The 14,756-nt window shown below is 33.7% G+C and overlaps 2 protein-coding genes and 1 long non-coding RNA gene across 5 annotated transcripts in view; 2 read left to right on the forward strand and 1 right to left on the reverse strand.

Annotated features, from left to right (window-relative positions):
* Positions 1–499: 499 nt before the first annotated feature.
* LOC114359927 (PRADC1-like protein) lies at positions 500–3,428 on the reverse strand. The gene is made up of 5 exons (XM_028314477.1): positions 3,241–3,428; positions 2,972–3,108; positions 2,555–2,670; positions 2,021–2,137; positions 500–1,296 (listed from the first exon to the last, which is right to left on the reverse strand). The coding sequence occupies exons 1-5, from the start codon at positions 3,326–3,328 to the stop codon at positions 1,125–1,127; spliced, it is 630 nt and encodes a 209-aa protein (XP_028170278.1). The 5' UTR covers positions 3,329–3,428; the 3' UTR covers positions 500–1,124.
* A 2,021-nt stretch (positions 3,429–5,449) lies between these two features.
* LOC114359922 (uncharacterized) lies at positions 5,450–6,598 on the forward strand. Its single transcript, XR_003656459.1, has 2 exons — positions 5,450–5,511; positions 6,211–6,598. It is a non-coding gene; the product is annotated as an uncharacterized LOC114359922 (long non-coding RNA).
* Positions 6,599–7,429: 831 nt separating this feature from the next.
* The window catches only part of dcr-2 (dicer-2), a 36,865-nt gene continuing 29,538 nt past the window's right edge, over positions 7,430–14,756 (forward strand). For 2 of the 3 annotated variants that reach the window (XM_028314436.1, XM_028314435.1), the window contains exons 1-10: positions 7,761–8,044; positions 8,411–8,534; positions 8,933–9,060; positions 9,455–9,568; positions 9,867–10,044; positions 12,013–12,136; positions 12,476–12,665; positions 13,632–13,810; positions 13,979–14,115; positions 14,402–14,642. In XM_028314436.1, coding sequence (XP_028170237.1) covers positions 8,432–8,534; positions 8,933–9,060; positions 9,455–9,568; positions 9,867–10,044; positions 12,013–12,136; positions 12,476–12,665; positions 13,632–13,810; positions 13,979–14,115; positions 14,402–14,642 — 1,394 coding nt within the window. In that variant the 5' untranslated portion in view covers positions 7,761–8,044; positions 8,411–8,431. Of the gene's footprint in view, positions 7,618–7,760; positions 8,045–8,410; positions 8,535–8,932; positions 9,061–9,454; positions 9,569–9,866; positions 10,045–12,012; positions 12,137–12,475; positions 12,666–13,631; positions 13,811–13,978; positions 14,116–14,401; positions 14,643–14,756 lie in introns of those variants that run through there. The other variant, XM_028314437.1, reaches the window with a different exon arrangement.

Genomic DNA, 14,756 nt, shown 5'->3' on the forward strand with positions numbered 1-14,756 from the left:
AGTTTTTTTCAAACGTGCTCACTAGTGAGCGCGTGAAAAATGACATTAAATGTATGACGGATTGTACAGCGCCCCTAGCGGGAAAATTTTAAAATGTAAAATTTCCATACATTTTTTAAACGCGCTCACAAACTCACACTTAGCCCACAGACCTCGTTTTGCGACGGCAAAACAAAAGAAACCAAGCTTTTACGTGGCGAAGTCGCTACGCAAAATTGAATCTCTCACGACTGTTACTTTGCGTAGGCCGTAGGGGATAGGACACTCGACTTTCCTCTGAATGTTAGACAAACCGCTGACTACAGATGTTTAGTCGGCCGATTCCTCGCATCAATTGGAAAAGCCTACCCAACTACCGGCCAACTAAAATACGGTAATCTGCGTGGAGTCGTAGGTATATCTAGGGGTATAATCAATAGTTTCGAGACGAAACCCCCAACAACTATAGGAATAGCACTACTTATCAAATATTACGCACAAAACAGTAAAAAGATAATAATGATTTTGACCTTTAAACCTTTATTTATTATATTATTTACAGCCAATAAATAGATGAGTCAAGAATAAATAAGCGAGACCATTGTGTCACCATGATCTTCAATATCACTACATTTACTACTTTTATATAATAATAGGTTTGGTACAATTTCACATTAAGTTTATATGGTTTGGTAGTTCATCTTGAATGATTTTAGATTTTATTTACATTTTGTATACAGACTTAAAAATATAGGCCTTCTTTTTTAAGCAATCATTACTTTTATTAAAGGACCCTTACTAAAATAGGACTAGGCAGTTTTTCATCATCATTATAAACAAGTATACATGCTGATAAACATAGGACTCCTGTTTCGAAAGTATACCAGAGCTATTTTTATTTTTGTTGAATATTCAATTCATACATATTTTTGGTGCTAAAAAAGCCATTACACTGCTGATTTACCAAGAAGACAGTATATATTATTTGTTTAACTAACTTTTCGCTTATTTTATAGTATTGAATGTACAATAGAAATAAATAACACTGGGAAATCGACATTTTTGTACTACCAACTTCTAAACAATGGGATGTTTGCGAAATCTATTTTAAACACCAAACTTTACCAAAAATTTACTGGTTAACATTACCATGTAATCCAGGGAGGTTGGTTCATTTTGCTAACAGGGGTGTGTGTCATATTGATAGGCAGGTTGACAACTGCATAGCTTTTGTGGAGTAGCCTAAGGGTTCTGAGAATTGTAGCGCCACTTCGCCCGAGCAGAAAGGCTGCTGGTATATTGATATCCAGTTCATTCCTGAAAAAGCAAGAATACGTTTAGTTAAATAACAATAACAGCTTGCATAGAAAGTATGTCAATGTCATGACATGTCCACTCTCAAAAACAGACTGATCAGTTTTCTAATGATCAATTATGTAATCTAATGCAATGATAAAGCTTTGGAGGAACTTTAAGAGATTTTACCCAGCTAGACCTGGTAGGTCAGCAGTCTGACCTACCAGGAAAATTATAATCTAGCCAAAAGTCAAAAATATTATTTCTCTTTCTTATTAAAATATGAATGATATTATTATAATTAATGATCTTATTGAGCCCTTTTCAATAGAAAAAATCTATCTGGTATACTACCAGTAGATACTTCAAGCACAGACCCTTTTTATCAAGTGCAATAATGACTAAACTACAATTTGATAACAAGTAAGATTTAAGCTAAAAATGTCATTATGACAAGCACAATTCAGTTCAGGCAGGCCTATTTTATATTTTAATCTAGTAATTACAGTTGTGATTGGGCTTGAGTAAATTTCGTATAAGCACGACTATTTCTCTATTTCATTGCCTTTCATTTCAACCTTGTATTCTTATGATTCAATACTATCAATTGACGTTAAAATAACAGCATCGTTATAGCCAATGAGCTGTCATAGAATAGAGGGACGCGCACGGACAGCTATGAAAGTTAAGTATTCAGTGTTTTATTTAGGAATAGATCTACCGGCCTCTAATAATATGTACTTACTTATCATCTACCATTTCAATAAGATAGTCATCATCCTTGTCAAGGAATTCTGTAATTATTATGGCCCTGGCTCCAGCCATCTGTGCCATTGCTGCTTTAAATACAAAGGAGCAATCTCTGAAATTAATAAGATTTAAATGGTTAGTAAAAATGTTAATAAAAGTTATAAATAATAGTAGCCTACTTTTAAAATTCATAAATATAAGAAACTTTAAATAGGTAGGTACTAGAAAGACAATGTTGTCTGTACAGGAAGTAAACCTATTAGAATAAAACTGAAGTTTTATTGGTGAGTTTCTATTATAATCTATATTTGATACTAGCGCCTGCCCGTGACTTCATATGTATGAGTCCCTTTTTACCCCCTTAGGAGTTGAATTTTGCAAAATCCCAACTTAGTGGGCACCTATGTTATAAAAGGAACCCCCATGGAAAATTTGAGACTCCTAGCACTTGTAGTTTCTGAGATTTTGCGATGAGTCAGTCAGTCAATCAATAATTTGTTTATTAAATAGTAGTTCAAAGTTTCCTTACCCTCTTTCAGCTAAAGCAATGTGTCCCGCAATGTCGTTGTGGTTCACAATATTTGAACAGCTATGTAAGGGTAAAGTCGGAACTAGCTTTGCATTTTTGAAGGAGAAGCTTTCATTCTGAAAATATTTAAAAAACCGATTAATATTGGGATGATAAACATGTAATGTATGACATATTGCTAATAATGAGCAGACACAAGACACTAAAAATGGTAGCCTAAAGTGGCTAAAACAAGTATTATGGGCTATTCTATAACAATAAATTCCCACAATAAATAATATTGCGTTTGCCGGCGAAATACTTGCTCTACTTATATTTCAATAAAAGGCGGTTACAGCATTCAGTGGCATCCAATGTGTAAAAATAATTGTAAAATAATAATTGTAAAATAATAATATAAAGTAAGCTATTACTTACAAATGTAGTGCCGAAATCTTTTGCAGGTCTTATTCGATAAGAATATCTCAACTCCACAGGTTCCACGATTTCGAAAAATATATCACCAACTATTACATCAAGTGATGATGATCCGTCATAGAAATGCAAATCATTAGCTGTAATAAATATAAATTAATAACACTATTACAGTATTACACTAATATAGACAGTTCAATAGATTATTCATGCATTTAGATTAACTTTTTATTTCATCATTTATATATCCAATGAAAGTAAAAGAATATTACCGCCTGGTAAAACCACAGGAATAAACAAAATCAGTAGAAAAACTTTACAGAACGAAAGGAGCAAGGAAAACTTAGAAACAAACATCATTAGTTTAAAGTTGAACTAGGTAATTAATTTAAAATTAAATTAAATCGATTATTGGGATAAATTAAATTTTCGTCGTATGACATTATCAATTATTGTGATTTGTGACAGTATGTGTCAATCACTGTGCTGTCAGTTTGTCATTTTTTTTCAGCACAAGGCAAAGGCATTATAAACAACAGCCAAGTCTTAAATTTTTATTAGTTATGAAAATAAATGATCAATGCCTAGAAAAATGAATGATGGATGCCTAGAAAGATACCGTACGTATTACCGTGCCAAGATGGAATTAAACACAGGGTGAAATTTTAATTTGAATTTGAATTTGAAATTTTGTAATGCCACCTGTGGGTCTAGTCACATTAATATATACCAAAAAAATTCGCTTGCCACCAGGTAGTTATGTTATAGATGACCCACGCTGAACTGTCCCGCGAAACTCAATGACAGGGGGGCGCTACCATCGTTCAACTATGAACTACCATGGTTTCCAACATGGCAAAAATCGGAACTAGCGATCCGGTATTGACGGTGGCGCCCCACTGTCAATGTCATGCATAGGACAGTTCAGTATTTTGGAACTATACACCCAGACATCGAAGTTCGAACCGACTCAAATCTGTTTTTACAAACAGCTGACGTACGCTGTTGAACGACCAATCGTATCGCAGAATCGAGAAGCGTGTCTGGATTGGAGACGTTAAAAATTACCGTAATCGGGGCTCTGTCTTAAACGGGCAACCAATGAAGCCATTAAAGCAATAAAATCTTTTGTATGAATTATTTCCAATTTAAAATCTAATTCTACTGGCCTACAGACCCGTCACAGAAATTAAAATTCATCATTTCAATTTCTGCCCGGCCGGAAAAAAGTAAAGTTTTTGCTGCAGTGGGAACCTCTCCTTGAAAAATTAATCTATAAACTGGGATGATATAATAAATAAAAATAATAACATTAATCAAAACTATGAAGCCTTTCATAACAAAGTTAAAGAAATATTGAACACATGTATTCCAAGGCAAAAAATAAAGTTAAAAAAGAACTATACAAAATATTGGTTAACAAAAGGTATTAAAAAATCCTGTCAACATAAAAGGCTTTTAAAAATTTTTGCTTCAAGGTCAAATAATATAATAATTAATAACCATTACAAAAGTTATGAAAAAATACTTAAGAAGTCGATTGTCTGGGCTAAAAAAAATCATTATATCAATAAAATAAAGCTTTCAAATAATAAAGTTAAAACAATGTGGAGTATAATAAACGAGAGAACAAATAAGAAAAATCTAAAAGAAAAAAGAAACATTAAAATAAAAATAAAAGGTGATCTTTGCTCAAACCCAAAACAAGTCGCTGACCACTTTAATNGTATATAATAAGATCTTATTGATTTTTGTGTATTAATTTCGTGTATATATGTCTAATGCATTTCTTCGGTTCAGTCTTCTTGGACAAATAGTTTACTCTAATAATGAAATACTTTTGTATCACCATTTTTGCAAGTTCAATATTATGGACAATAAAATCACTATCAAAATAATGACTTTCGATGTTTGGAAACAATTGTCGACCAACAAAATGTTTTAACACTCTAATGGTAACCCATTGTGGCGAACAAGAGGGCTTAACTTTTTTATCGTCGCTTATATGTTTTCGGATTTCCACTTCACAAAGACGACATAATTCAATAACTTCTTTCGATGCGTANACTCTCCCACAATAACACGTTCATTCGTTTGTACTCTAATTGTTATGTAACCCTGTTTTACTAAATTTAAGTCTTCTTTTTCTTGTTTTAAAAGTTTTGGTTTTGTTTTAAAAGACAACCAATCGGACCAAGTCATTGTATTTAAATCTTAGTTGAGGAATCACTGGCTACTAAGATACAGGTTGTAACCTAGTTTAGTAGTCATGGGACCCCCGATTATCATGCCACTTTTTGTAACTTTTGCATAGTAATACATGCATAATGTAACTTTTGGTTCAAATAAACGTTTTTATTTATTATTTATTTATTATAGAGAAAAATAGTGAAAAATACAAATATTATTTATTATTATAGTATATAATAAGATCTTATTGATTTTTAAAGTGTATTAATTTATATTAGTCATACTCTATAAAAAAACACCAGTTATCGTTAAAGTTACGTTGAACGTTAGGTGGTGCAACTCAGACTAAGAAGGTCAGTTCAACGTTTACAAAGTAACGAGAAAAAGCAATAATAAAATTAATATTTTTCTGTTATAAAAAAAAACTGTTCATAGTCTTCTGACTGATCGCANCTTTCGGATTTCCACTTCACAAAGACGACATAATTCAATAACTTCTTTCGATGCGTACTTTAAGCCACCTCGACTTTTTTGGTGTATTAAACTTTTGTCATTTGGCTCCCCACATAAACCTTTTATGCATGTACTGCATTTGATTTTTGGCAGTATCAAATTGTTTGCATAGAATTTCGATTATATTGTTATAAGTACACTATCCTTAAAATATTACACAATTCATTGAGTTATAATGTACTACGTACTAGAGAAGACATGTCAACTAGACTGTTTCTGGCACGCAAACAGGTCCAGGGACCGAAATTCAATTAGTATGTGCTCAGCCTCAGCGGTTGCTGTGACAACACGCTTGAGTGCAGTTTTGTTTTTTGAAATATGCCATCCTATAGACGAAAATACTGTTCAAATAACTCCAGATACATATTANTACTTTAAGCCACCTCGACTTTTTGGTGTATTAAACTTTTGTCATTTGGCTCCCCACATAAACCTTTTATGCATGTACGTACTGCATTTGATTTTTTTAATAAGAGAAAAAACTACATAGCCCGCTATATATTCCACTACCTTTTCTCCAAAAGGCGATAAGAAATAAGGTCAGTTCAACGTTTACAAAGTAACGAGAAAAAGCAATAATAAAATTAATCTTTTTCTGTTATAAAAAAAAACTGTTCATAACTTCATAGTCTTCTGACTGATCGCATGACGGAATAAAGGAAAAAAAAATAAAAAAAACCTTTTTCAACTTCAAAGTTGGCACGGAATTCGGTTTCAATTTCCTCTTGTCATGTGATTTAAAAATGAAACAGGTAGTATCAAAATGCATTGAGCAAACTGCGCTCCAACAAACGTTGTTGTAACAATCATGTAACTCCAGGATACATGATTGTTACAAGCCTGGATCCAGATATTGCGAGTAGTTGGATCTTTTGGAAATCTGTAAAATAGCGGGAACTTACTTAACAAGTTTATTATGTCAGGGTAAATGTGATAAATTGAAAATTATTAATAATCGCCGGTTATTATGAATAATTCCCGACAGTCGAGGTAAAAGTGATAAATGAATTTACATTTATCAGTGATTATTAATAATGTATTAATACTAACAAATTTCAAGCACCTACAATATGGCCATAAAAATATATAACAAATTGCCCGATCATTTATTAAAAGAAAATAATAATAGTACATTCATAACAGGACTAAAAGAGCTATTAACTACGAAATGCTATTACACCATAAAAGAATATCTAGACGATAAAATTAATTAACGATGTACCTAACTAAACTATAACTTTCTATCTATAAAAAGAAGCCTCCTCTCCTTAGATTTTAAGTTTGCAGCGCCCAACAGGGTCCTTAATGATCTCCAAATATATGTAACACCTAAATGTACTTAAGGAAGCAATAAACATATTGAGTATTGAGTATTGGGCCACAATGGCTTGGCTTCCCAAGCCAACCCACTTGTACCACGCCACGTCAGCTGTGAATTGTCTTTGGATGTGTAAATCCCCCTATTTGTTGTGAAATACTTCTAACGATTCTTTTTACGTAAACACCAATTTGCGTTACTTTTACTAAAGGCGTAAGTTGCATTAAAAATACAAAAATAAATACATTTTTATATTCCCAAAAGATAAATATCACATAAAATTGTCCTAAGCTCGGTCTTATGCATTCATTAGAAATTAATTACCTAGCATCAGCCATATAGCTTGTTACAACTTCCGTGAATCGGAGTGTAACTAGACTGACAAAAGCGCGACATGACATTGACGGATGCGAAAAATATTTCACACTGTAAAATTATCCACTGGTTCAGGGAAAATGTAGTATTTCATGATAAAATATTATTACGTGCTCCGTGTGTTCAAAGTTAACGTGGCTTTTGTGTTATTAATTTACGTGAAATAAGCACTTTGCTGCTTTACCTTTTTAGTTATTTTGCTTGAAATGAATGCAGATGCCGAAGTCAGCACTATAGTTTTCAATTGACACTGGTATGTTTGTTTACTTCATTTTTAAAGATCACTATTTCATGTATTTATTTTATTTAGTTTATTATCTTTCAAGCTTAATACATATTTCCCTATACAGTGTATGTGTGTGGTAAATGTGAACTTAGGAGTGTATCCCTCGACCGCAGTACAGCTTTCTATATAGACCGGTTCGGTTCCCCGGTAGTAAATTAAATCATTGCAGTTTCGAGTAGGTGCATCTTAATACGACTGTGGATTGATTTTAACTAATTTTGTGATTGTATTCTAATATCACTAAAATACCTATTCTCAAACTAATCAAGTCTAGTGAATATTATCCCAATATCAAGGTGCCCTTACAAATGTAAACAAAGCAAAAGTTTTAGCTAGTTCAGATAAACAAGTTCAGACTTGATCTTTTCCTTAAACTGTGGAGTTATTAATTGAAGTGAGTATACAAAATATTTTTACCAATAGACAATCCCTCAAGGCATTGTAATGTTAAACTTAAAAATATAATGTTAACTAGTAATATAATTAATGGATTCTAAATTTAAATAAAATACATTAGCATATCCCATTAGAACATTTGGTCACTGGAAATCTCACCCAAGTTGTGAATATCCGCCAATAAAAACATAGGGTAATAAAAAGCACTGTTTCTGCTTTCCCTTCATACCTAGTTTTATTAATGACCCTTTATGGAAGTTAAGTAGTATACTTTTTTAGAGTGATGTTTTCTAATAAGAAACCTATTTCTTTCATAATTATTTTACCCTGAAGATGAATTTTTAATAAAATAATTTTATTCTAGTGACATAGAAAAACTACAAAAATGGATGTGGATATGGAAGATGACCAACTACAAGCTCGGCCATACCAGACTCAACTGGAAGAAATTGCTATAAACAAAAACACTATCATACATTTACCAACAGGTAACAGTTTTTTAAAATACAGTGCAAACTATTTTATAACAAGGCTGCTTAACCTTTTGAAGATTCGGGCCGAATGGTGGATTCAGTCTTTAAAGACGCTGCTGACATTTCCTATTTCAGTTACAAGCGCAATAAAAACTTAATTATTAAGATCAAACTACACTTGCGTGGGCCACTTTCTTCTCACACAAAATTCTTTCAGGCCTGGGGTTGAGCAGCCTTGGAGCATGTCTTCATTTAATGTCCATTCTCTATATTATAGAGAGCATATTTAGACGTTAGATCATGAATGATCATGAGAATAATGGTCATTTCATCGAAAAATATTCATTGAACAATCTAGGCGAAACATTTTTATGCTGTATTTTTATTAGTTTTAACTATTGTTTCTAAACCAGGATCTGGAAAAACATTCATTGCGATCAGGCTCATCAAACGATTTAGAGAAGCACTCCAAAAGCCATGGGGGCAAGGGGGCAAGCGAACCTTTTTCCTGGTGAATACAGTTCCACTTGTTATCCAACAGGTATGTATGTATTTATTTTTTCATTATTTTGAGCTACAGACTTGGTCTTTGATTCATTCTGACCTACTTGATCATAAAGAAATGACTTACTTTGCAGCACAATTTGGTTTTATCACTAAATCATGTTACGAGGCGTTATAATAATTGCTCACCACATAATTACGTTTTAAAACCGTTACATAAATCTTTAAAATGAGTGTCCCTTTCATACAGTTAATCCCTTTGAAATAGTTGCACAGCCAATTCTTTGTTTGTTGTTTTGTTTGGTTGTAATGAGTTAATGACATCATTATCACTTATGTGATTAGTAATGGTGCCTTACAACTAATTTAATAGTTTAGTATGTATGACGTTTTATTTTACTTTGTAACTAATGTTTGTATTTTAATTTTAGAAAAAAGTCATCCAGAGATTATGCCCTGTAAATAGTGTTGGAGCATACAGTGGAGAAGATAATGTTGACTACTGGGACAAAGACAAATGGGACATTGAATTAGAAAAGCATCAGGTAGTATTATTAATCTAGCTAGCAATTAATGGAACTGGAATTTTGCAATCAAAGTAACAATTTTGAAGCACTCCTCCTACTTAAAGTTTTATATCCAAAAACTGTTCAACTATTAGTCTTAGAAACTTTCTCCACCTTTAAATTTTTTACCTTTTTTCCTCTAACCCAAATATAACAGAATCACAACCGCATTTCTAAAATTAGTATACTTAACTTAGATTAATAATGTCAAATAGTCATTAACTATCTTAAAGCTACATGTTAACTAATTTATTTTATCAATTCTTTACTGTCCTAGGTGGTGGTTATGACGAGCCAAATTTTGTGTGATATGATCACACATTCATACATCAAGATTGATGACATAAATCTGTTGATATTTGACGAGTGTCATCATGCAGTCGAAGACCATCCCATGAGAATGATTATGAAGCACTTTGATAACTGGCCAGTATCAAAGCAGCCTCGGGTTCTAGGTATTTTTTCTTCTACGTTTGTGTTTGCATATGCGAATGTTGATGCATAAATGCATTATTGCATGGTACACGCGAGAAAATTGGCGTCAACGGATGTAGTTAATTTGTTCTCTAGAGCTCGCACGGCGCATAGTAGGCAAGCTTCTAAGGACTTCAAATTAGACGGTTTGTGTGCGGCATGCGCTTTATAGCGGGGGGGCCGGGGTGGCACGGTGAAGATTTTGAAGATGATAGTTGATAGTAGTACCAAAGAATAATAATAAGTACTACGTACAGAAGTTTTACTTCGCGAAGGTATTTAAAAAATGTATGCTCAATGTCATTAACAATATGGTGTAATAGCCTGTCTCAAGAGTCAAGCACCATTTTGTTGACAAACGAAGGTGACCGGCACTGCGCGAAGCTATAGGGCTGACTTCGGTAAAATGATGTGACATGAGGTGTCAAACTGCGGAAAATGGCGGAGGAAATAGGTACATGATTTAGCATGAATTATCATGAATAATATTAACTACTTATTTACCTCTCAGTGTCTTGAGGCAACTTAAAAAAGTATATTCTGTGTTTTTATCATTATTTAGGCAGTTAAATACTGCACAGTATTTAGTACACCATTTTCTTTATTTTCTTCCATCATACACAAGAATACGCGTGCGTGAGTCAATGTTCGCTCGTATGTGAGGCCTTGTCGAATAGTATCCTGTAGGTGGGCATCGTGCGTGCTTTGTTTTCGATGTAAACTCGCGGAGATGAACAGGCCTGGTAGTACTAAGGCATGAGCTAATGGGCCAGCCCCCCCCTGAAAAAAAAACTACGCCAATGGTGCGCTGTTGCAAACGAATCACTGACGTCCTGCTGAAAACATGTAATTTGAAAGAGTCCTAAAAATAGAGCAGACGCGCGATATCGAGTTCGTATTTGTTTATTAGCCATTCGATTAAGATTTTGTTTCATCTTGTATCTACAATAGAAATACATTTAAAATTACTGTTACTTAGCTACGTGCATCTCGGGAATGTGGCGGCAATCGTAGGACGGGGAATCCCCAATTTTACAATCAGAATAGCCAGAGAAAGCGGGAATTCACGCTTCCAAAGAGAACTCAGTTACAATTTTTTTTTATTCAGTACAGGTATTTGACCGTCATCGCACCTGATGTTAAGTGAGTTGCAGTCTATAATGTACATAATATAAATAAGCAATCCGCGTACCTAATGCAAATTAAATATGTAATTTCAATAATTAAGTAATTATACTATTATCACTTTCTCGTAGCTAGATTAGATGTATGACAATTGCCCACTGTGCATTGATCGTTTGACCGTTGTATTTGCAATGGATAATTGATTGATTGTCCGCGCAAAGTACGCATCGTATGTGAAACGAATGCAGATTGTGGTATTACCACAGAATAATAATAAGTACCTACTACGTACAGAAGTTTTATTTCGCGAAGGTATTAAAAAAATGTATGCTCAATGTCGTTAACTATATGGTGTAATTTAGCTTGTCTCAAGAGTCAAGCACCATTTTGTTGACAAACGTCAGGGATCGGTACTGCGCCGAAGCTATAGGGCTGACTTCGGTAAAATGATGTGACGTGAGGTGCCAAACTGCAGAAAATGGGCGGAGGAAATACATGATTTAGCATGAATTATCATGAATAATATTAACTACTTATTTACTTCTCAGTGTCTTCAAAAAGTGGCAGTGGCAACGTAAAAAAGTACATTCCGTGTTTTTATTATTATTTAGGCAGTTAAATACTGCACAGTATTTAGTACACCATTTTCTTTTTTTTTCATTATACACAAGAATACGCGTGCGTGAGTCAATGTTCGCTCGTATGTGAGGCCTTGTCGAATAGTAATCCTGTAAGGGGCTATCGTGCGTGTTTTGTTTTCGATTTAAACTCGCGGAGATGAACAGGCCTGTTATTACTTTGAATCTTATTTGTATTTATTGTAGGTTTAACCGCCACGTTGCTAAACGCGAACGTGAGCATTGGCAAAGTGGAGGATACATTGCGCAATCTGGAGACGACGTTCCACGCCACTATCGCGACGGTCAACGAACTGGGTGAAGTACTAAAGTAAGTGGCCTATTGTTATTTAAAACCCTAGTTTATAAACTTTGGCATTACTCACTGCCGGACGTGAGGAAAGTTCAATATTACGATTACACGGACTACGGTGCATGTGCTAAATGTATGCGTCTTAAGTACTTGTCATAAGGGCTACGGTGCATATGCTAAATGTATGCGTCTTAAGTACTTGTAATAAGGGCTAGTTTGCAACAATGTGAGGATTTATGTAACTTTTAAAGTGGATTTAATTAGTGTAAACTGTGACGTGTGGAGCTATGTAATTTACATGAGGCAAGTTTTGAGAAGTTACAAATGGACTTCATTTAGCAATTCATAAATTTTCAGCTACTCAACGAACCCACATGAAATGGTTCAATTTTATAAACCTTTGGCAATGACTGACGCCTCGCTTAAAGCAATTATGTTACTAGAAGAACTACAGGAACTCGTTATGTCAGTGAAATTGCCAACTGTGACCGATCCGAATATCAAATTACAATATGGGCAGATGGATATAACTACAGATCCCAAAAAGGTAATATTATTGATTCTGAACGCCACTTTTCAACCGACTTCAAAAAAGGAGGAGGTTCTCAATTCGACCCGTATGTTTTTTTTTTCTATGTTTGTTACGCGATAACTCCGCCAATTATGAACCGATTTGAACAAATCTTTTTTCGGCGTATAGGTAATACCTCAAGGGTGGTCCCATTTAAATTTAATAATAGAAAAAACAACCCCCAAGGGTGGAAAATTGGGGATGAACTTTTTTATACGCAATATCTCCGCCGATTATAAATCAATTTGAACGATTATTTTTTTGTTGAATAGGTATTATCAAAAGGGTGGTTACATGCGAATTTGAAGAAAAAATTTCACCCCTAAGGGTGGAAAATTGGGGATGAACTTTTTTATACGCAATATTTTTAATTTTTAGTTTTTTTTTGTGTTCACGCATTTGAAGTCGGTTTTATTTTTTTAAAAAGGTAATTATTACCACTTAAATCTAAGTAACTACCCGATCGAGGTGACTGAGCAATTCGCTGGAATGCGACTCACCCCGCGTTCGCCCCATTCGCACCAATGCGTCGATGTGACGTCACGGCTGTCAGATGCGCAGTTAACTTGATCGGGTAGATAGTAGTCTTTGCGATCGAGTAATAGAAGTGTCGAACTCATTTGAATGGTCTAACTAAAATATATTGAGTTGGACGCACATAGATTAAATACTTTATTTAACTTTTTTTGTGAAAAACATGAAAACTGGTTTTATGTTTTTATAGTAATCAAAAGTTTTTTTATTGTAATAACGCAGTTCTGCGTTTTAAGATAAAATAAAAGCTATTTTTATAAAATGTATTCTGTCACGGTGTCCTTTATTATTTCTTGAAATAAATGGACAATTTTATTATTTCGGAAAAATAATAACGTAAAGCCTATCTAAAATTAAGTTTGATGAAAAATCAAGTTTATTTTAAGTCGTATAATTATCTGTTTTCAGATTGTGAAAGCTGTTAAAAACATTGTATCTGGAATGATATTGTTAATAAAAGAGTTGGGCGTGTTCGGCGGCTCGCTCGGGGTTATAGCTTATATTATACTTCTGGAGCGTTTAAAACGCAAATGTTTGAACAGAGAAGAAGAGTTGTTATATACATTTTCCATCACACACTCTGTTGAGTAAGTCGTTTTTACATTTACTATAGTACTACCAATCTATAATAAACATTTATAATATGTTTCTCTGGACATAGACTTTGGAGGAATTGTTGGGACACTAGGGTCATCATAAAATACATTTATTTATTTGTAAGGTTTTTTAGAGGATATAATATTATGTATTTACAGGGTCAGAAGTATTCTTCTGGATGCGATGGAGAATGATAAAGGCTACGACAAAATTGTAAAGCATTCATCTGCAAAAGTTTTGCAAATGTTGAATATTTTAAAAGAATACAGTCCTAAGTATTATAACTCGCCTGGAGGTAAGACATAATAGCATTTTTTTTATTGGGCACTGTGTTTGCTTACAGGCACTAATATGGGGAACAAAAGAATTGTAATTCACGTGTCACATATGAAGTAACCGAATTTTGTCTTCAAAAAGTTTGTCAATTCAGAGATCCCGGATGGGTATTCTATGTGGAACATATAAATCGATAAATTACTACCCGTGTGTTGGCAACACGTCATGCATATCCTGTCTATAGCAATAAGCTTTGCTCATGCGCATAGTTAGAAAATAACTTATTTTGTGCTTTTATTTTGCAGTGTTGATGAAAGTTAACAAAGAAAGGAAACCATTATCAGGGATCATTTTCACTCAACAGAGGTTCACGGCCAAAGTTATATACAATCTGATAAAAGAAGTCAAAGAAGCCAATCCAGCTGAATTTGGTTTTATTAAACATGATTTTTTGGTAGGGTTCAATGTTAACCCTTTTAAAAGTACCCGAGAACAGCATTATCTAAAGAAAGCCAGTCAAAGAGCTCTTCTAAAGTTTAGCAATAAGTGAGTATCACGCATTTTTTAAGAATATTGGTAGTTAGTCCAGTTGTGTTACGACGCTATGAGTGGATTTGTCACTGTAAAATTTTAAATTCCATTATATTTGTATTATTATGT

This window comes from Ostrinia furnacalis, unplaced genomic scaffold (assembly GCF_004193835.3).
Source record: "Ostrinia furnacalis isolate ACB-3 unplaced genomic scaffold, ASM419383v2 OfSCF4694, whole genome shotgun sequence".
NCBI lineage: Eukaryota > Metazoa > Arthropoda > Insecta > Lepidoptera > Crambidae > Ostrinia > Ostrinia furnacalis.

Coding starts and splice junctions, on each gene's coding strand:
- LOC114359927 (XM_028314477.1), bottom strand. CDS start 3,328: ATGATGTTTGTTTCTAAGTTTTCCTTGCTCCTTTCGTTCTGTAAAGTT. Junction 2,671..2,971: donor AAGATTTCGGCACTACATTT/GTAAGTAATAGC, acceptor AAATATTTTCAG/AATGAAAGCTTCTCCTTCAA. Junction 2,138..2,554: donor ATTGCTTTAGCTGAAAGAGG/GTAAGGAAACTT, acceptor TATTAATTTCAG/AGATTGCTCCTTTGTATTTA.